At 44.2% G+C, this 20,828-nt stretch overlaps 2 protein-coding genes across 4 annotated transcripts in view; one reads left to right on the forward strand and one right to left on the reverse strand.

The window, feature by feature from the left end:
• The window catches only part of g6fl (g6f-like), a 10,672-nt gene extending 656 nt beyond the window's left edge, over positions 1-10,016 (reverse strand). Inside the window, exons 1-10 of one of the 2 annotated variants that reach the window (XM_031852749.1) lie at positions 9,915-10,016; positions 8,880-9,209; positions 8,022-8,276; positions 7,677-7,712; positions 7,032-7,364; positions 4,053-4,325; positions 1,176-1,301; positions 851-924; positions 539-565; positions 116-162 (exon numbers count right to left, since the gene is read on the reverse strand). In XM_031852749.1, the coding sequence (XP_031708609.1) occupies positions 116-162; positions 539-565; positions 851-924; positions 1,176-1,301; positions 4,053-4,325; positions 7,032-7,364; positions 7,677-7,712; positions 8,022-8,276; positions 8,880-9,209; positions 9,915-9,990 (1,577 nt within the window). In that variant the 5' untranslated portion in view covers positions 9,991-10,016. Of the gene's footprint in view, positions 1-115; positions 163-538; positions 566-850; positions 925-1,175; positions 1,302-4,052; positions 4,326-7,031; positions 7,365-7,676; positions 7,713-7,985; positions 8,277-8,879; positions 9,210-9,914 lie in introns of both variants that reach the window. The other variant, XM_031852748.1, reaches the window with a different exon arrangement.
• A 2,530-nt stretch (positions 10,017-12,546) lies between these two features.
• Positions 12,547-20,828, forward strand: part of LOC116386481 (nectin-2) — a 75,199-nt gene continuing 66,917 nt past the window's right edge. Inside the window, exon 1 of one of the 2 annotated variants that reach the window (XM_031852751.1) lies at positions 12,547-12,998. In XM_031852751.1, coding sequence (XP_031708611.1) covers positions 12,911-12,998 — 88 coding nt within the window. In that variant the 5' untranslated portion in view covers positions 12,547-12,910. The remainder of the gene's footprint in view (positions 12,999-20,828) is intronic. The other variant, XM_031852750.1, reaches the window with a different exon arrangement.

Below are 20,828 nucleotides of genomic sequence, written 5' to 3' on the forward strand. Positions count from 1 at the left end.
ACACACACACACACACACACACACACACACACACACACACACACACATGAACACATACACACATACAGTTCAGCATACAAAAGCACACACAGGTAATGCAAGGCTTTTTGCTTACCGCTCCAGTTCCTTATAGACATCATCCTCTCCTCTTGGCTTCAAATCCTGGCATAAAGAAGAAAAGGGGGAAGGGAGGCAGGGGAAAAAACGAGTGAAGATGAGGAGAAAGAGAGAGTAGAGACTCATGGTTCTGGGGCCAGATTTATGTCCCTCTGTGCCCTGTGTAATGAGATTGATTTGTTAATACCACTAATGTAAGAGTGACAGTTGATAGACAATTGGTTTATCTGAGAGAGGGCTGACAGATTGGAGGAGAGGACTTCAAATGTGAGGGAAGACATATCTGCTGACAGCTTAGGGAAGAAGCAATAGAGAGAGTGAGAGTCTGTGTGCATTGGTGGATGTGTGTGCCACATCTCCTCACAAACACACATATGCACTACGCCTTTGTGCGCGCGCAAGGGACGACACAATAACTCACCATGTAGACTGAGCCCTGGGGAGGAGCCTGTTGGGAAGGGAGGAGAAGGAAGAAAACAGGTTTAATGAACAACAAGTGACAGAGAGGGAGGGATAATGAAAATCAGAGAAAAAAAACAGAAGGAAAGCAAAAAAAGAAAAAAGGGCACAATAGAGACAAGACAGGAAAGGGGAGGGGAGGGTGAGAGAAACAAAAAAAAGAGAAGAGAAAGAGTGCTTAATACCAGAGGGGAGGAGTGGGAGAGGGGAAGATGAGGGCAAAATGAGGAGGGAAAATCATCATTTAGTTATTGAAAGTGTCTGAATTCATCACCTGTCTGATATCCTCAGGATTCTCATAGATGTTCTCTGCGTCACCCGAGTGGACAGACAGAGACTGCTCAATACCTGAGTACAGAGAGATTGTTACCAATATAGTCTCTCTCACACACACGCACACACACACACACACACACACACACACACACACACACACACAGTCAAATGCACAGGGAGGGGAGGGAGGGACGTAGGGGGCAGATTCATTACAACAACCCCAGAGGATGTCACGGCCCACATCACACAGTGGCAGCCGACAGGGGCCAAAGATGGACGGAACACGGAAAGCTGTCAAAAAAAGAAAGCGCCGGAAGACTCACCGCGATCACAAATGTGTTTCTGTCTCCATAGCAACACACAGACAGCTGCAGCAACCAGGGGCACCAGGAGTAATAAAGCGGAGAGAGATGGGAGCAGGGAGGGGGTGGCGACACTGCCACCCTCGACTGAAAGAGAGGAAAAAAGTGAGAGACAGAAAAAAAGCTACGAATGCTTCCAGGAACAGTAATATGAAACTCGTAGGGCTGAGAGCGTGCGTGGTTGAATGACATGGAAAGACGTTATTGCTGTTTATTCTCCAGTTTGCTCTTTTCTCCAAGTCAAGAGAGGGCAACCTTTTCCTTTACGTAAACTCTTAAAGCAATGAATTTGAAGACTTGTTGTGGTTGAGATTTCCCAAACATGTTACACGCATTTGCATCATGCTGCTGTCAGTGACAGACAATGGGTACAGTGGAAAAAGGCGATAAAATCCAGGCTCTGTTAGACAGAATAGTCTGTACGACAGCGGAGTACTCATCGATCTGACAGACCCTCAGTCTGGACAGTAAACATTGTCAATTTGAAACGTGGCCGACAAGAAGAAAGGCACCATTATCAAAGACACCAGATGCTGCCACTTCCATACAGAGTAGTTTGATTTGTCAATTTTTTGCAAAACTATTCCTTATCTCACTATCTAAAAATGTATGTCCTCATTTATGTAGTATAGGTAAAGCCAGGAGAGGTTTTTCCATGAACACTCTCTTGACATCAGATCCTATAGCTAACAAACTGCCTCCAGGCATACTGACAAACAATGTAAATAGTCTTTCAGCTAAACCATGTCAAGACAGCATCGGAAAACAGCTGAATAGAAGGCGTAGGCATGATTATCACAAACATTACATAAGTATACCAGTCAAATTCTGTTGGAAGAGCTCACGTATGCCATCGAACTTGTCTGATTCGTTTGCATAATGAAGATGACATCAGTGTTGCAAAACACTGCCACAGGGTGACATGAGAAGCAAGAGGGAGGAACTCGTTTCCACAGACTGCTGTAATTTAGTGTATGTGTTGGTCTGCTCCCCGATCTGTAAGACTTCTTCTTGAAGAGAAGCCTAATAGACAGATGAGTTACTGCAGAACAACCAACACTTTCTGTTGAATCATCATCTTATCTGATGGGCAGAAACCTGGCAGAAGTAAAGTACTCTCAGACATCTCATCATATTTTGTTTGTTAAAGGATTAGCCCGCGGGCTTCACCTTGGGCCTGGTGTCACAGCTTTTAACCGGCATCAACATGATCAATCTTTATGTGCTGTGTGAGGTGTAATTGATTGGTGAGTGTGTGTAGAGGTTGCTAATGGAGTACTCTGGTGAGTGCTGACCCAAAGACTGACCTGCTCTGTTCTCCATGCCGACTTTAACGTATGAATTATGGTAATTGAGTGCAGTGAAGTGAGGCATTAACGCTCCTGCAGTTTTTCACTAGCACATCGCTATTTTCTCTCTTCCTGTTCCTTTCTACACCTTTTTCTCAACTTCCTCTATCTCACCTTTTCCTTTCCTCTATTGGCACTTCCTCGTCTATTTCATCTCAAATGAGGTACGGGGGGGGGGCGAATTATATCAGTGCGTTTGTAGAGGAGGGTGGCTGATAGAAGGCAGACCAAAGAACTGCTTGAAAGCTTTGCATATGATGGGCCAACTCCGGATAGCAAATGATTGCAGAACATCCCTGACATTTGAAGTATTTCATGTGCTTTAGAACACAATGATTGCTTCAATTTTGCATTCTATGAACTGTGCCACCAGGGAAATGAATTTTATTATACAGAATTTATATTTTCTACAACCGTCACTATATTTTCAGATGTGGCTTACAGCACATAAGCTATCCCCAAATTATATTTCCTAGTGAACCTTAACGTTGCTTCAGTTCGTTGTTTGAGCCAACAATGTGCAAAATCTTTCTGGATGCCTTCTTGCTAACCAGAACAACTATTTATAAACTTTTAACTGTCACTGCTTATTGTCATACTATTCATTATTAACCAAGAACCCTTGAGCTATCTTGCACTATTGCAGCCTGTCACTTTTCAACTGTGTATATGTAGCTCATATTTCTTAGGCTGAATTCCTCGTTACACTGGGCAAATGCCACATTATATATATATATTTTTCTGATCCTGCCTTTCCAATCAGGTGAATTCATGCTGCCTCTTTTCCCTCGCTGTCTTTATCGCCTTCTCTCTCTTTCCTCCATTTCCATTACTCTTATAGCCGTACCATCAGCGTGCATCATGATGAGTTCTGGGTCCCTCAACCCAAGGTGATGTATTGGGGTAACGGGGAGTGAATTCATCTCTGCTAAGGGATCCATTCAAATGTCACATCCTCCTGTGCTCCCCCACAGCCACCAATACAATAAGCCTGAATAATTTAGAGATGTCCTAAGGTCCTGTCTTCATATATTCGCATATCAACTGGGTGAGTGTGATGAGAAAAATTATAGCCTGAGTTTTATGTTCTATAGAGGCTGAGCACGGTATTAAAACGCTGGTGGATTTTTATGAAAAATGGGCCCGTAAATAGACTGTTATTCCTGCTGTATATTATCTGCAAATCACAATGTCACAGTAGTCTTGACCTGTGACCTTTTTAACCACATTAAGAAAGCGTAATATATGGTATCCGTCAGGAGCTTTTTCCTCCATAAACCGTGGGCTCTCTAGCAGATGGATTGACCTGAGGTTGGCTTGAATGCGCCGTAGAACGCATCACGGAGCACATATCCGAGAATCTTTCACATTCATGGTTCATTATCTCCACTGAGTTGACAGGAAGTCTGCCAGGACTCCTGTGCTAGTAAAATAATATAGTGTTGATAAAGAAAATCAGAAAACAGACCAGTCTTTGTTATACCCTTACCATCCCTCGCACGTTCATGGGGCAGTGTGACAGCTTGCGTTGCCCAGACAGTCTGCCCATTTTTCAGCTGTAGGGTGCAGGTGTAGTTCCCGGCTGTGTCAGAGGTGATGGGTAAGGGCAGATTGGTGGTGATTCTGCCAGGCTCCTTGCCCCATGAGTCCAGCTGACGACTCTTATTCTGGTATGTCCAACGGGCACTTTGGACCTGGGACCGCTCTGAGTACCTGCACCCCAATTCCAGCTTTGAAGAGGAATGGCGGGTTTTAACTGTTGCTGTGATGCAGAGAGGCGAGGGGGAGGGGAGAGGAGTGTAGGAGGATAACGGAGAGAGAATGTTACAGAGGCATGAAGGAAATGAAAATAAATCGAAGAAAGGATGAGTAAGTCAAGTAGACAGGCAGGAGAGTAGAGAAGGGAGCGAGGCAGGATGAGAAAGTGAGTTAAAGGGTAGTGTGTGAATATAGAAAAGGCCAAGGACAGAAAGAGAGTAATGGGGGAAAGGGAAAGCAATATGAAAAACAAGAACAATTCAGAGAGGGGTCAAAATAATATATATTCATTAAAGTGATTTGCTGCTAATGCGTTGGTTGACTGTGACTGATGCTTAGTGTCTCGTCAAACAGAAATGAGGATCCATCTGGGTGTAATCAAGCTTCACAGACCCCCCCCCCCCCCCCCCCCACACACACACACACACACACGCGCATACAAACACACATTTCAGCCTTGATTAGTGTGATCAGTGTGGGCCACATACAGCCTTGGTGGGAGGGCTGCAGGTATAATCATACATAATGATACTCATAATGAGGTGGGGTAAAAATATATGCGTCACATGATTGGCGCGGTTGTGGATGTGTATGTGTGTGTGTGTTTGAGGGATGCAGATGTGTGAAGCAGGGTGACAGTGACGGATCGGCTGGTCATGTCTGGGCGGCTGTGATGGATGCCAGTGAGACTGTGATTAGTAAACTCTTCCAAGGCCGCCATGACAGGGCTTTGGATGTGTATATGTGTGTGTGTGTGTGTGTGTGTGTGTGTGTGTGTGTGTGTGTGTGTGTGTGTGTGTTGGGAGTTGCATGTGTGGGTGCAAATGTTTTCTGCATATTTTTGAAAAGGGTGAAACCTTTCTATGTCGCTCTCGTGAAAATCAACAGGTGTTCTGCTCAATTTTATCTTTACATTAATGGGCAAGTATAACTTTTCATGAACAATAATATAAATGTATTCATTTAATGATGTGACATTATATCCATGACTGTGGGACATTTTCTTTGCACTTCTTCCACAGCACAATACAGTGGCAGCTGGTGAGAATTCACTATCTTGCTTAAGGACACATCAGCAGGGCTTCGGCTTCAAGAAACATGGGTCCTTTAACTACAGTATCTGTATTACCCTCTGCCAATTATTTTGCCACTGTCTTGTAAACTGTTCGGATTTAAGGAGTTATTTGACATTAACTCTCATGTCTACATGTGCACTGTGGAGCTTGAACCAGAAGGCAATTGTCTTGGCTTTGCATGAAGACTGGAAGGAGGGGAAACAGCTAGCCTGGCACGGTCCAAACGTCTAAAGCTCACCAATCAATTATGTCTCATTTGTTTAATCCGTACAAACAGAAATGTAAAAAGACAAGTTGTGGCTGAGGGGAGTTATGTGCTGTGATCGGAGGATACGTTGAGTCTCGTCGTCACAGCGAGGTTTCCAGGCAACCAGCGGAGGGGCAGTGCACCAGCATTTCTGTAACTTTTCAGAAACTGACAATTTTGTGATTAGCTTGCTGTGTTTGAGGTGAGAGAGGTGCCAGGGCGTGAACTTTGCTCAGCTCTCTTATTTTTTAATTTCTGGCACAACTATATCTTTATTTCTGTAACTTTTCTTGTGAACAACAGAGTTCAACACTATGAATACCTTTTAGAAGAGACTGCCTGAAAATAACCAACAACCCCATCATCAAACAACATCACGTCTCCCCGCCTCTATGACAACTGGCCATTTTGATCAACTGTAAACCCTTTTCAATGTGTAAGAGCGTTTTATTCATTAGCGGTTTGATGCCCTGCTCCCCCCCATGTCTTCATGTCGAAGTGTCCTTGAGCAAGTCACTGAACCCCCAAGTTACTCCGGGCGCTTCACAACAGCCCACTGCTCCTAATGCTTAGGATGGGTGAAATGCAAAGGTTAAATTTCATGTATGTACCTGTATGTATGTGGCAGTTCAGTTTAGGTTAAACATCATTCATTCATGTTTAGTGCTTCCTGTTCAGGGCTTCCTGTTCTTGTTTTGGATCACTTCACTTACTGCCCGTTTTGATTATCTGCCCCGCCCTTATTGGTTTCACCTGTTCCTTGTTTTCCCTGCACTCACCAGCTCCTGTTCACCTGGTCCTACTTCCCCATTAGTCTCTCACTATTTATACCAGCCCAGTTACATCTATTAGCTGTTTTTTGGTAGCTGCATGGAGTTTTGCTTGTGTGTCACCTGCATGCTGTTACTCCTTTAGATAAACTATAGATATGTAAGAAGATTATTGGGGGGGGGGAATAAATGGTTGGAGAAACATAATTTATGCAGAGGCAGTCACTGAATGATTTGATGAGTATGATAAATGTATGAGTAATGTGTTATGGTTGTTGCATTGACCAGATCTCAAACCAATTGAACACCTGGAATATTTCATAATACAAACACCAAATAAGGGAATATCTTTTGTAAGAATAATGTTCAATACCCCTGCTGACTTAAAAGACTTGGGAAATCCTGATGGTAATTTGTCATCCATCAGTTTACATGTCTATTTTGTTGCTGCTAATTTGCATAACAGCCTCCACAAATGGCATTTTATACATGACAAATAGACAAGCTTATTATAAAAGTGACACCGCTCGTCTCTTAAATCGATCCCCGCCCCTTGTTCTATCCCTCCTAATCCACCTCCTCCTCGTCTTTCTCCCCCTCCTGACCCCGATCTGTACCTTTCAGCACACTGAGTATGGTCCTGCGGCTGACAACGTTGTCATTGAGGAACACTTCACAGATGTAGAGGCCGCCATCTTCAAACTCAGGGGTGAGTAGAAAGGAGAAGCTCCCGGCCTCTGCGTTGTAGGGTGGGCCCGCAAGCTGGAGTCTCTTGCTGTGATTAGTGAAAAAGGTGGAACCCCCCCAGCGGTCATTCCTGTACACCAGCATAATATCACTGTGCTTCCTGTCTGGAGGTCGCCAGTGCAGCCGGACGTAGTCCCCCTGGTCACCAGGACAGGTCAGGGGAAACAGTGTCCGAGCCTGAGTGGCGGTGGGGATATCGCTGTCTGCAGGCAAGGAGGGAAGAGGAAAAACAAGAGAAACCATAGTAATGAAATGGTGAGGAAGACGGAGTAGAGATGGATATGAAGACAAAAGAGTGCATGCAATAATATAGAAAGGGAATTCAGGATAAAACGGGATGGATAAAGACAGAGAGAGTAAACAGAATAGTAAGAGAGTAGGGAAATTGAGATCCTACAACAATAGGGATTATATGCTGAGAGTTACTTCTTCAGTTGGTCTTGCATTCTGCTCTGCCTGATTATCAAGCTGCTGACACAGGACTTTCAGACTGCTTGTGTTACAAAGTCACTCACCATGTGTTATATTGGTGAATGAGGCCATATTGTCAGCTGTGGAGAGAAGAGAAGCAAGACGGGAGGGGCAAAAAGCAAATAATGAATAATACATAAATGTAGCAACTATAATATTCACAGGAGGACTGGCTGAATTTTAGTCAAGATCTACAGTAGACTTTTGAATCTTGAAACGGGTCTAAAGTAAATACTTTGAAGAACTGTATAGCTACAGGATGCATAAATAAATAATGCTGCTGCTTCAGTTTCTAGCACTAATGCCCACTCGTACATCAACAAAAGCAAGAATAAATGTATTCAATTCCTCACTGCTTTTGCTTTTCTCACTCTCAAATCCAGTCTCACCATCAACAATCACGTCCACTTTGAAGGGGAAAAGAGTGTTGCGCAGGCACACCATACAGATGTAGGCCCCGCTGTCACTGTTCTGGACCTGTGGCAGTTTGGCCACTGTGCCTGTATTTGTTTTTTTCTCGCTCTTCATGGAAATGCCGCCAGGTGCTTCCCAGGTGATCCTGGTGATGGCATAGCCAGGATTAACAACGGCAGCCAGCCGCAGGGTGCTGAGCAGAGGGATGGGTGCAGCGGGGACAACAGTGACTGAAGATCAGGGAGGACACAGGAAATCAGGAGTGGAATCATTAGTGGATTGTTATCAGTAATGAAATTACACCTTAACAGCATTTTATTGTTGCATCTGTTCATGTAATTTGGTTGTAAAGTATCAATCTGCAGAGTAATTGGTAAGTTAGCCGTAGTGGAGTAAAAAGTGCAATATTATTAGTGGAGTAGAAGTATAGCAAGTAAATTGCATGAAATAGAAATACTCAAGTACAGTAACCTCAAACTTGTACTACTACTGCACTTCTTGTGTGTGGGAAATGTAAGTTGAGTATGGCAAAGGTCATTTCTTATAGGTTCTAATTAACTTGGCAATCAAGCAAATAATGAGTTGTGTAACATTTCTTAAAGGCGTATATATCAAGAGGCCTCATAGCGATTTAAAAGACTGTAAAAGCAAAACAAGTAAATAAGTATATTTACATCAGTAAAAAATTAAACAACATCAAACTAATATGAATACATATTTAAATATATATTGGAGAGATATTCATCTGCACTTGTTTGCTGTACAAACTTAAAAACATACATGGGGAGCAGACGGTGTTCAAAATCTCACATGTAACCTGGTGATTTTCCTACCTGTAAGGATGGCTAAGAGGATAATCTTCTCCAATTCCCTCTCGTGTTGCTTTATCGAGCATGAGTAGAGGCCGCTGTCCTCCATTCTGGGAACAAGGAACAAGGAGAAAACCCCGGTGTCTTGAAAGTCAGGGTCAGTCAATCGCATGGATGTCTTTGAGGCACCACCAGAGAACCTTTTCTTTTTGTTGGCTGAGAGAAGCAGTTTCCATTCATCCACACCAACTGACTTCACCTTCCAGTTAATGGCCACGGCACCCCTCATTGTTGCATCAGTGCAGCCCAAGGTGGTAGGCACGCCCTCTCTAGCCACCACAACATCTTCCCAGTCTGAGGGAGAGGCGACAAAAAGTCAAGCATTATAACGGGGAACTTTTCAGACGAGTTTTAAGGAAGACCCTCAAATTCTGCACTTTCACTAATAATGTTGGTGAAAGTGCAGAATTTGGGGGCCTTCTGGAAAGAGTTATTGACCCCTTTAATCATTCCTTCAGTGAAATGATTTTAGGAAAGGGATCTCTTTGCAGCCAGTATATTTCTATTATTTCTATTTCTATATATATATATATATATATATATATATATATACAGTATATATATATACAGTATATATATATAATGTTTAAATGTTTATGCTTACCTCTGTTCTACTTTGTCTTTAATGTCCTTGTTTTTATTTTTTATATTTTTCTTGTTTATTTGTATATCCTGTGTATGTACATTAAGAGCAACATCAAAACCGGAGTCAAATTCCTTGTATGCGTACGCATACATGGCCAATAAAGCTGATTCTGATTCTGATATATATATCTACAGTATATCTCTATATATATACTGTACGTGTATGATTGAGTGAGTGTCGTTTAGGGTATGATGTTAACCTACTCTTTAAAGATGGTCAGATTAAAGCCAATAAATGACCATTCATGTTTGCACTCTATAATTAACATTAGCTGGGAAATGTAGACCCACTTCCCAGATCAGTTTAGGAATCATTTCTAAAAAAATTACAGAAAGTACATTCTTATTTCATACCTGTGATGCCAGAGTGAGAGGAATATACCTCAAGAGTAGAAACAAGAATAATGGTGAGAAAAGCAGACTCCATCATCACGCTCTCACTGCAGCAGCTGTCTCTCCAACACTGTGACCTTTCAAGTATGCCCAAAGAATTGTTCACTTTCCTGCAATATTACTGGTGTCCCTGACTGACATGTTAACACGTATGCTGCGCATCTCTCAGCCCGACAGGATGTGGCCGACACTGGGATAATCAACAGGAAAAGTCTGTCACTATTGCCATCATATACGTGTGTGTGCTTCAGGCTGATAAACCACATGTACTGGAATTGCCATGAACCCACACAAGCCGTACACCACAATGTAGTCCTACAACGTTTTACAACACTTCAGAGCTGAACGTCTGGGGAATTAGTTGCATAGCTTCTGACCTTAACATCCAGTTTGACAAAAGGAATGTGTGTGAAACAGAGAAAACGATAAGAAAAGCAGAAAGCGAGGGATTGAGGGAGATGAAAGCAAGAAATTAAGAGTTTGGGTTAGTGTGGGTGCACAGCAACCTCTAGGCTACATGTCTTTACATCCCATAAATGTCTTTAATTAAGCTAAAGGTATTATCAGCTCCTCTGAGCACTATTACAGATTTTTCCATAATTACCATTGGGTGAATGGGGGCGTGAAGAGAGATAGTGAAAGAGAAGGAAAGGGAGAGGGAGCAGATATGTATTGTGGGTGTCTAATGACAGGGAAAGCGGAAAAAAAATGGCAGTGCAGCGAGTAAGGGACATGTGGAGGGAGAGGTGCTCAGATGGAATGAGAAAACCCAGGGAGAAGAGAAGTGCGTTGCAAGGGCACAGAGACTGTGTGACTTCAAAGAAGCCTGTGGCTGCTGACACAGAGCACACTGATCCTGTGGCCCCTCCTCTGTGGGTAAATAATCACCATAAGCCTTGGCTCTGTCTAATGAATCCACTGCCAATGAGCTAATATCTGTTAACTATGCGCTTCATTATCACTGCCACAGACCCCCGGAGAGCACGAGGATGGAGGGCAGGATGAATAGCAGCAAGGAGTGAAGGACGAGTGGACAAAGGAAATTGAATGACACGGGAAGAGGGAGAGAGGGGAAGGGGGGGGAGGAATGACGAGGAGGGAGAGGAAAGTGAAGTGTAAACGAAGGGAAGGTGTAAGATGGCGAGGAAAAAAATAGGTGATGCACTGAATAAGTAAAGTGCGTGGTAGCTGTAAAGTGGAAGGTGTGAAGGTCGATTTGGTATGGGTATGAAAAATGGATGAGTATGGGATGGAAAAGGAATGAAATCCTCCATTCGGTGGCCGTTTTCTATAAAGCTCCATATTCTACCATGGATGCGTATACGATTTAGTGGTAGCAACAGTCGTCCGGGTGGTGCCAGCACACTTTCTCTGGCTGTGCTGGTGCTCAAACCTTCAGCAACAGGGCCAAAAGACGGCTGCAAAATTAAAACATGTCTATGCAAAGTACCGTTGGCATTTAAAACCCACAGCTGCTCTCTTTGCATGGTAGATGCTTTCAGTCTCTGGATTTACAGTGGGCAAGGAGTGGGGAAAAAAATTGAAACCCCTCCTGTCTCTTTGAAGACATAAGTCTCCAAAAGAGGAATTGTTTGTTTTGTTTTTTCCTGGTGTGCAGAACATTGTTTGACCTCAGATCATCATCAGCATCTTCAGAAATACAGACTGAAAAATAAGAGGGTGAGACACTGGAGGGGAATCTGGAAATGAAACTGAACAGAAGGAACCGAGCAGCACGATTTAAACTGTGGGACTTATGGAGATGTAATTACATTGGCTGTAAAACACTTGGGTATAGGGATTAGACCTAAACCAGATAATGCCTTCGCTATGCTAGTATGCACCCTGCCTCAGAGGAAAATAGGGCAAAAAATGAATTGGAAGTTATTCTGTTGAAGGGAGAAAAAAAAATTTCATCAACAAGAGAGTCTGTAAATAGATACATGAGAAGCTGTTTCCTCTTGATTTGATTTCGCTGACTGCCACTGGATTTGAATTTTGGCGTTCATTAACGAATGTTTATTGATTTTAGCATCTGCTGTGCTGGAGTGAGCTCATCTCAATTGTGTGTGTGTGTGTGTGTGTGTGTGTGTGTGCAGAAACATACAGCAGAGGGCGTAAGAATCATCCGTTTCCACGTAAGTTTACCTCACCACCTCATCGAAACTGTCTGACTCTGATAAATAGTGGAGTAACTTTACATAGATACCGAGAGACGCTCTCCTGTTGATGATATCTGCATTAATAGCGGATTATTTAATTGTATACATTTAAAGCAATCACACAGGATTACTTTGAGGCCTCATTGAGTGCGAATGAACGGAGGTGATACTTCTCAGATGTTGGGAGCTTGACAAAATATCGCCATATAGGGATATTCCTGGATATAAATCAGGTTTTTTTGGATCATTTCCATGCATGACAGAAATCAAAGCCAAATCCTCCGCGGACTTTAGATGCTATCTGAGTTACAAGTTTCGAAAACTGCTTTTGGCGATTTCAACAAGTTGTTTCCAGAGTCTCCCCCCCACCGACCCCCCACCGCCTCCTGCCGTCGCTGGTCCTAATTGGTTTTCGGGCAGCAGAGAGCTGTGACGCCTCTCAGCCTGATGACATCACCCAGTCGGTCACACACAGTCGGACAGCCGCGCGCTTCGGAGGAACTAGTTATTGGAGTAACAAGAGCGCGGCAGCACTTCATTACATCCAGAGCACCAGCTGAGGGGGAAATATTCACCTGTGCGCTGCCGGGACGAATTCACAAGGATTTTCATTCATTTTGAGCAGACTCCGTCTTAAAGGCGCAGCGAGGGACGTTTGAAACAAGAGACTCTGTCGGACTCCTGCTCTGTCCTGAAGACAAACAAGTTTATTTAGCCTTTTGCGCAATTTTCTTTTTTTTTGACAATTCCAGAGAGACTGCGTGCCTGGTTTCACTAAGGGGACCGTAATCGACCATGGCGAGACGTGACGCCCGAAATTGGCACGACTGCTCCAAAATGATCGGACTGCTCTGCTTGGTCGCGTCGATACTTATTCAACACGGTAAGAAATGATCACTTATTAAAAAAAAACAACAACAAAAACAACTTCATATAGTGTCCAGTTGGTTGTGAGCAGCATACTCTAATTTCATTCCGTCTCAGAGCGTTAATAATTCAAGAGGAGATGCATTTAAACCTGACTACCACCACCTGTCAGGGCGGTGACAGGAGCAGAAAATGCACCAGGTGATTTCGTCACTCGCTGTACTGGCGAGGTTTTCAGCATTACCACCTAAAAATGTCTAAATGTGGTTGAGCACAGTCAGCTGACATGAAAGTTGAGAACTACCACCGCTTTCCTTTTCCTCATTCTTCAGTCGTGAAGCATCTGTATCGATCTTTGACCCGAGTTTCGGTCGGTGACTCAACGCCATGTTGAGTTTTCATAAGGTGTGGCTCTGTGGAACAGCAAGGTGTTTTCCTCCAGGTGCCCGCTGGCTGCCACAGTCTGTCCTTGGTAGTCTCTGCTCTACACCCCCCCTGCGCCTTTTTCTCCCCTCTGTCCGCACATCATCTTCTATTATTCACACTTCAGCTGACAAAAACGAGGCTGGAAGCAGCTCTTAATGTACACAGAGAGCAACAACTTGACCCTCAATCATTTGCACTGATATCATGTTTAACCTACCCTGCCTAGTTTGTTGTTGTAACATCTGCACCGTTTGCATACAGCGAACCATTCCCAATCTATGCCTTTTATTGTAAATTAGGTGGTATTTACTTTTAACAAGGTTACAGGCCACCTTGCTTCCCTGGCAACCTGTTTAAACAGGTAAATTATTCAGGTGTTTTCCAGTCCACTTGAGCCTACAGTAGGTGTAGCCTAAAGGTACTGCTGTCACAGTGAGTAGGCCCACAAACAAGAGAAAATATCTCTGGCACGCAGTTCATTAACATATGAATGAATGCGTGTGGTGTGAAACCAGTTCAACATTTTCTCTGCTTCCTTGCTGGGCCAGCTATATGTGTTGTGCAGTAATTGGGGCAAGAATGTAGGACTTGATCTAACGCTCTGGCACAGTATACATTTGGGGTAGTGTACAGTAATGTCGTTGATTGTGGGTTTGTTTTAATCACGACTCGTAAGCAAAGTCACTCTTGACTTATTCATGCAGTGGACCTTTTTTGTCCAATTTCATTTTGCTGAACATGAAGTGTTCCGAGGGGAGGGAGAAAAGTGGGAGAAAAACAAAACAAAATGTTTTACATATTTATGAGCGAGGGAAAACGCAAGGCTTAACCGGTACACACTTTCAGTTTTCTTTCATTTAAGTCATCTTTTCTGAGTGAACATCTGACCCCCTTTTGGGTAATAGGGAGGATATGCAATTTGAGCTGCAACTGTGAAGCTGGAACATCTCCTTTTGTCTACTTTGCATTTTGTGTTTTCCCCACTTCCTCTCGAGCAGCGACAGCAACCACTTGCCTCCACCTTCAATGCTGCGTCTGAGATAAGTTAATTTAATTCCCTGCAAAGTTTCCACTTTAATATGGCCTAGCAGTAAAAAAAAATCTTTATTGAGGTTGATAGGTTTTTAATTAAGGTAGTCCTCTGTAGTTACACATATATGTACAGAAGTTAATAAAAGCTGGCTGGTGGGGGTCCAGTTTAAGCTCTGAAATTACACCATAATACTACCCGCACCCCCCACGTCAAGGTTGTGAGGGACCACGGATGTGGGTCAGAAACGCTTGGCCCATTACCATGGAGATGTTTTTATTTGAAGAGGGGTGGGCTTATGTGGGGGGGTGGGAGCATTGTCTTTATGGCTGCGTGTGTGCAGGGGGTGACTGGCTGGCTGGCTGCCTGAGAAACTGGTGGGCATGCAGGGTCAGGGCCGGGGGAGGAGGCCGCTTCCCTCTCTGCTCTGCACAAGACAGCGTTTGTCCTCGTGTACCTGAGGTCCACCAGCAAATCTAATTCAGATGCAGAGCTACTCTGGGTGGCTCTCCTCGGTTTTCGAGGGAACAGGTGGCTTCTTCGGCAGCCTGCTGCAGTGCGCAGGGTTGCAGCTGAGTTTCACAATTGGCTGGAGAACTCAACGGGCAGCGTCTGATTAAGACAGGCGCCCCTCCCCTCTTTCCCACCCGCCAGTCAAACTCCCTCTTTCCCGCCATTCCTCGCTCCCTCCCCCACCGTCCAGTACATACAGGGGCCTTGTTCTCGTCTCTCTTTATTTACATCTATCTTTCATTCTCTCCTGTCCAGTGCTTTTGTTTGAAGGATGGTAGTCATTGGTTTATTCAGATGCCCCCCCGCCCCCCTCCTCAACCATCTCCCAGCCTCTCTTCTGACTGAAGGCCATGCTGTTTGTGACAGAAACGACACGCAGACAGACAGGAAAGTAAACCACATGTGAGCTCACCATGGCCTGTCACCATGGCTTTAGGATTTCTTGTCAGCCAGAGCGGTATCAACCCTTCTGAAATGCTCCGTTTTTCAACATTTTCACAACACCCTGCCCTCCCACGAACGCATAAGCAATCAGAAACTCTGAGGAGATGTTTCTTTTGGCAATTCTACTTGAGCAATAGCTCACACTGTTTGCTTCAACTATTTCCCTGCACATGGAGGGATTCTTTGTGAGCAGTGTAGTTCTGCCAAGCCAGAGATTATTCATCATTACTACAGAGAGAGAGGGCATTACATTTTGTCTATTAAGATGAATTTGATTGATGGATAATGAGAGGAGTTTGTTTTTTTTCCACCCCGATAAAAGAAGGAAAAAGCAAGTGCTCAGTATCTCATTAGTTCCAGTGGAGCGAGGGGCTTAGGTCTTGGTTTGGTTTTTGTGTTAATGGCTGTCTCAGTTAGGGCCTATCATTATGTAAATGAGCTGTCCTCGCCACTTCGCATCGGTCCTGTAAATGTCGGAAGGATTTTGAAAAGGTCAGGTGTGTGTAAGAAAGTCTAGCCCTGGCATTCGCTAGTAAGTACACACGCACTTACTAACGGGCCTTCTTGTTTAAATGACACATCAATAACCTTCTCCGCCTTATAATCACCTTTTAAGAGTTCGTTGATTCAGATGTGTAACTGTGCTTGGATTTACAGCTTAATAGATAAGTGAGTGATGCCAAGCGTGTGTGTGTGTGTGTGTGTGTGTGTGTGTGTGTGTGTGTCCATGGCAAATGTGGCCCCATTAATTTTAAATAACTAAATTATAGAAAGACTGATGCTGATATTTGGCATTTCACCAAATGAGCCTAATGATTTGGACAGCTTTTTATTATTACCTGTTATTTTACCAGGTACGCAATTGGAAAAATTGATTTCAGCTTAGTGGCCATATTTAATGGCCTCCGAAATGGAGTACCTCTTATCCAACATTAAATTAGACATGGAAAGCTTTTAAATGGATGTAATGAAAACATTTTAGCAGCAGGCAATTTAAATTTTTTAAAACCTTTTCTTTTTGTTTGATGCTGTATTGATCTTTGCAGGGTTTTATATACAGATACTTTTATAAATTAGTTTCAGTGAAATTGCTTTGCTCTGTAGACTTTTCATTACAAATGACCAGAAACACAAAGGATCCATCAGGTTTATTGTTGACTTGGCAAATATTATTAGACAGGATGGATGGATCAGAAGAGAGGGGGGTCGATGAGCACGAGCCACTGCATCTTGTTGCATTCTAGGACGTGGTATTGGACCACAAACGCAATTGAGTGTACACACACACACACACACACACACACACACACAGCTGGTGATGAAAATGGGCAGTAACTTGAGGCTGCGCTGTAAGTCAGATGACATTCCAATAATAGGGAGGAACCATCACGTCGCAGGATGACTGTGTGTGTACAAGTTAGTGTATTCTTTCAGGAAGTCTGTGTATCATCATCTGCAACCCTGTTATCTTCCACAGACAGACAGATCTGAGGACATCCTTTTTTTTTTTTTAATCGCTCCCTGCTCATTTAACTGACTTTCTTTAAGGACGCTTGTCCTCAGACTTGTAAGTAATGATGGTGGCTTTCCTGCAACATCCATCTCCATGTTAGAAGCCGCCCCTTCCCCCTTTTGCCGACATGTAAATACGGGGTAGACGGCGGTCTGTGTGGAGGTCACACTGAGAGCCCCCCACGGGGATGTTTGTGTTTGGCTCCCAGGGTTGCCAGACGGCTGGAGTCGCTCCAATCTGATCCAAAGGAAAATGAGCAGATATCCTCGTCTTTTGAAGGAATGCCAAATGTCATTAATGTGAATGGGGGCAGCTGAGGGGTTTCCAAAAAGCACAACTGTGCTGGGGTCGAGGATTTTGTTGGCAGAGGTGTTGGGTTAAATTGCTATATGCATCGAAACTGTGTGCATTAGCTCACACGCTGACACAAGTTCACTGCGAGAGATCGTTCCATAATGTAGCCTCCTCAAACCACCCACGTGTTTATAGATAATGGAGTTTTCTGCACTATTTGCAGTGGTAGCACGCCAGCAGCTTATCTTGTATGAAAACGCCATAAGGTGGCTTACTTTATTTTTCGGTCACACACACATTTCCACGCCATTAGTCAAGATACCTTCTGCCAATTCTGCATTTCCTTACGTCTAACAAACTCCAGAAGGAATTTCGGGGGATGCAGGTCAAACCCATTCCAGCTCAGCCAATGTGGAGAATGAGCAGTAATTCCGATTAAAGATCCACTGAAAGGCAGCCAAACACTTAAGAAAAAAAATCCCCTTAATTAACTAGACGTGGGAGATTGGTGTCTGTGTGACCCTGCTGTAGTAAAATCACAGGAGGAGCGGCGAAGGAGGAGCAGGGTTAGTAAAGAGATGGTGGGTGGGGGGGTTGAGGATGTCGACATTTTCAAATTCCACACCGCAGCATCTTGGCAGAGGGGATGAAGGAGGATTTCGCAAAAAACTGTGTGGGAGTGAACCAGGGAGGCCAAGAATTATCAGCTCATTTGTAATTCAGTCGCACCTCCCTCCCCCCTTCTTCTTCTTCTTCTTCTCCTCCTCTTAAAGCATGAGACACATATTTAAGAGCCCTCTATTGTGGACAGAAAAGGGGCCGCTTGTGCTAACCTTTCTCTTTTTATTACAGTTACCTGACCTGTACCCTCTCCCTGTCATCTTTCCTCCCTGTTCTTCTGTCTTTGTCACATTCTTTTATTCCAGAAATCCTCCCCATAGTGGACTCAGCAGATCTCTGTGCAACTAAGCACTGAGGCCCTTGACCGTGTCCTCCCCAGTGTGTGTCCCTACACATGCATACATACACACACATGCACACGGCAGCTCATTAGCAGTCACCTTAATGTGTCTAAATGCAGTTAGCGAGGTGGAGGGTGGTTTGCTTTATTGATCCGGTATTGAATGGAGGATGATGCAGTGCCCTTATGTGATATTGAAAACATTTAGGGCTTGCTCTTTCTGCATGACAGCGCCATGAAACATCTCTCTCCCCTCCTCTGATAATCCCTCCCTGTGTCCTCCCTGCCCCCAGTTTGTGAAATGTTGAACCAGTTTTTTGCTTTACCTTTTTTACCCATCTTTTATTTCCACAAATTTAGCTTTTGTTTATTTTTATCAACATGTGTTAACAGCAGCATTTACAGCCGTTTTGTTACCCATCTGCACACCTTTTTGTGTGCGTGTGTGTGTGTGTGTACATTAATAGAGGAGCAGAGACGTGCTGCATCTTTGTCACATCTGACTTTGACAAGGTCATGTCAAATTCTCACTTATCAGCGGCAGTGGACAGCCTGGCTACAGGAAGGAAATTGAATTTGGTGTGACAGGGTCTTGTTGGGGCTCTTGGAGCTGGATGTAGAGTCATGCTCCCCAAAAACCTTATGCACACCAACTGCTTTCAATTCAGTCGGCTTTTCCCGTGATCCCAGCAGACTTATCCGAGGAGCAGGGTCAAATTACACACCGTCAAATCAAGAAAAATATGATATTCTTATAGATATAATCTCAGAAATACGACATGAGAAAACGGAACTGCTAAATCGCCGAGATAATGCACTACAGGTGTATTTCTCATGAAAGCCTGTGTACAGTGTCCTTGTGTTTCATTAGACCAGCTGCGTTGTTGCCATCCTACGACTCGGATATCGGTTCGTTTTAAAGAAAAATGTGCCGCCTTGCCGATAAACAAGCAGCACAGTCGTCGTCATTGGTCCCCAGAGCCTTGAAACGGCAGGAGCATTCAAGTCCTCCCCTGAAGCAAATGGCACATTAAGGTCAAATGGAAGCAGCAGGTTTATTCAGTTATCAAGCCTTTGTTTTGTCATCAAGGTGTGCCGGGGTTTGTTTGTGGCTCCTTAGGGAGAGCACTTTCGTTAAAGCCATTTGTCACATTCATGTGTTTAACTGATTGCCTGCTCTCGAGTCAGCCACTTGCTCCCCCTGTCACTCCCCCCCTGTCACATTTGTGCCTTTTTACTTCCACTCCTCCATCTTGATTCAGTCTTCCTCAGCCCTCTCTGTCTTTCTCTGTTTACGTCTCCTAATGCTCCAAACTTCCTTCTCTCTGTAATTTGGTCCGCATAATTGCTCCATCTGCTCAGCAAACTGCTGTCTCTTACTGCATCTCCTCCTCGTCCTGTTCTTTGCTCTCCTTCGCTCCGTTCTTAGTCATCAATCCCTCGTTTCTGCTTCTGTAATTGGAATGTCTGTTGCTTTCCTCTATCCTCTTACTCTCCCTTTTCCCTTAATCTCTGTCCCTCTCTTCTCCTCTTTCTGCAGCTCTCTCCCTGTCCCACCGTCCAATTCCCCAGTTGTCTCCTCCACCTAAGTCAGCTCCAGAGTTTCTCTTTAAGCTTATCCAAACTGCCTCTGCTACTTTCCCTCTCCATACTCATTTGCTCCCTCTGTCTCTCATCCTCCTTTCCTCTCACACCTCCCTAACAGCCCCCACCCTCCCCACAGACATTTGTATTGCAGGCATCTGTACCTTCCTGCCTCCCCTAACGAGCTCTTCTGTTTCTTTTTTCCTCCTCACATCAATCTCTCTCTCTCTCCCTCTCTCTCGTACACTCCCACCCCCCCCCTCTCTTTCTTTCTCTTCTAATGGCCAAGAACACCTCCTCCCACTCCACCCTGCTGGGCATTTCTTTTTTTTTTTGAAGGTTAAGTTGCTGTGACACTTTTACAGTGTTTCACCCCACCTCACCCCTCCTCCGATTGTCTCACCCTCCTCCCCCACCCCGTCTCCCCCGCCCAGGCTGCGGAACGACACTCCTCTTCATCACCACATTCTTACACGTGACCGCAAACACAGACGCAAGAACACACACAGTACACATACATAGCGGACGCATGCGCACAATTCTCTGGGCTGATTTGATGGCTGAATCACTTGATTGCTGCACAGAGGACAGGAAAGGGGAAGTGACAGGACAAAGTCAAGTAAGTGGGTGAGCTAAGCATAAGAGGTAAAACGTGGGAAATGGAAACAGATGCAGGATTTAATTTAATTTCAGCAGAGTTAACCTGTCGCGCAGTGCCGGGATCAAGCTGACGATGTCCACTCCCCCTCTGCTACATGCTGTCACACACTCCTCTCCTCCGCAGGCGGTTACTAGGCCAGTAATAGAGCTTGACTCATCTCACAAGAGTCGCACAGAAGTTGAAAGGGGGCTTACATTTGAGGAGTTATTTCCCACTGTACAAATGTAGTACAATCTAATACTACAACAGGAAACTTGCTCTGTGATTTATGTCCATTTTCTTGGTGAAATTGTGTCAGAGATACTGTGCACATGCTGTGCACATGTTTTTGATATTGGTATACGCATAGATTCACTACGAATCTACATTTGGTCATCTGACCCATCTTGGTTCTTAGTCACTTCACTGTGAGGAACGTTG

The sequence above is a fragment of the Anarrhichthys ocellatus genome, unplaced genomic scaffold, assembly GCF_004355925.1.
Source record: "Anarrhichthys ocellatus isolate YVR2014 unplaced genomic scaffold, GSC_Weel_1.0 scaffold13, whole genome shotgun sequence".
In the NCBI taxonomy this organism is placed as follows: Eukaryota; Metazoa; Chordata; class Actinopteri; order Perciformes; family Anarhichadidae; genus Anarrhichthys; species Anarrhichthys ocellatus.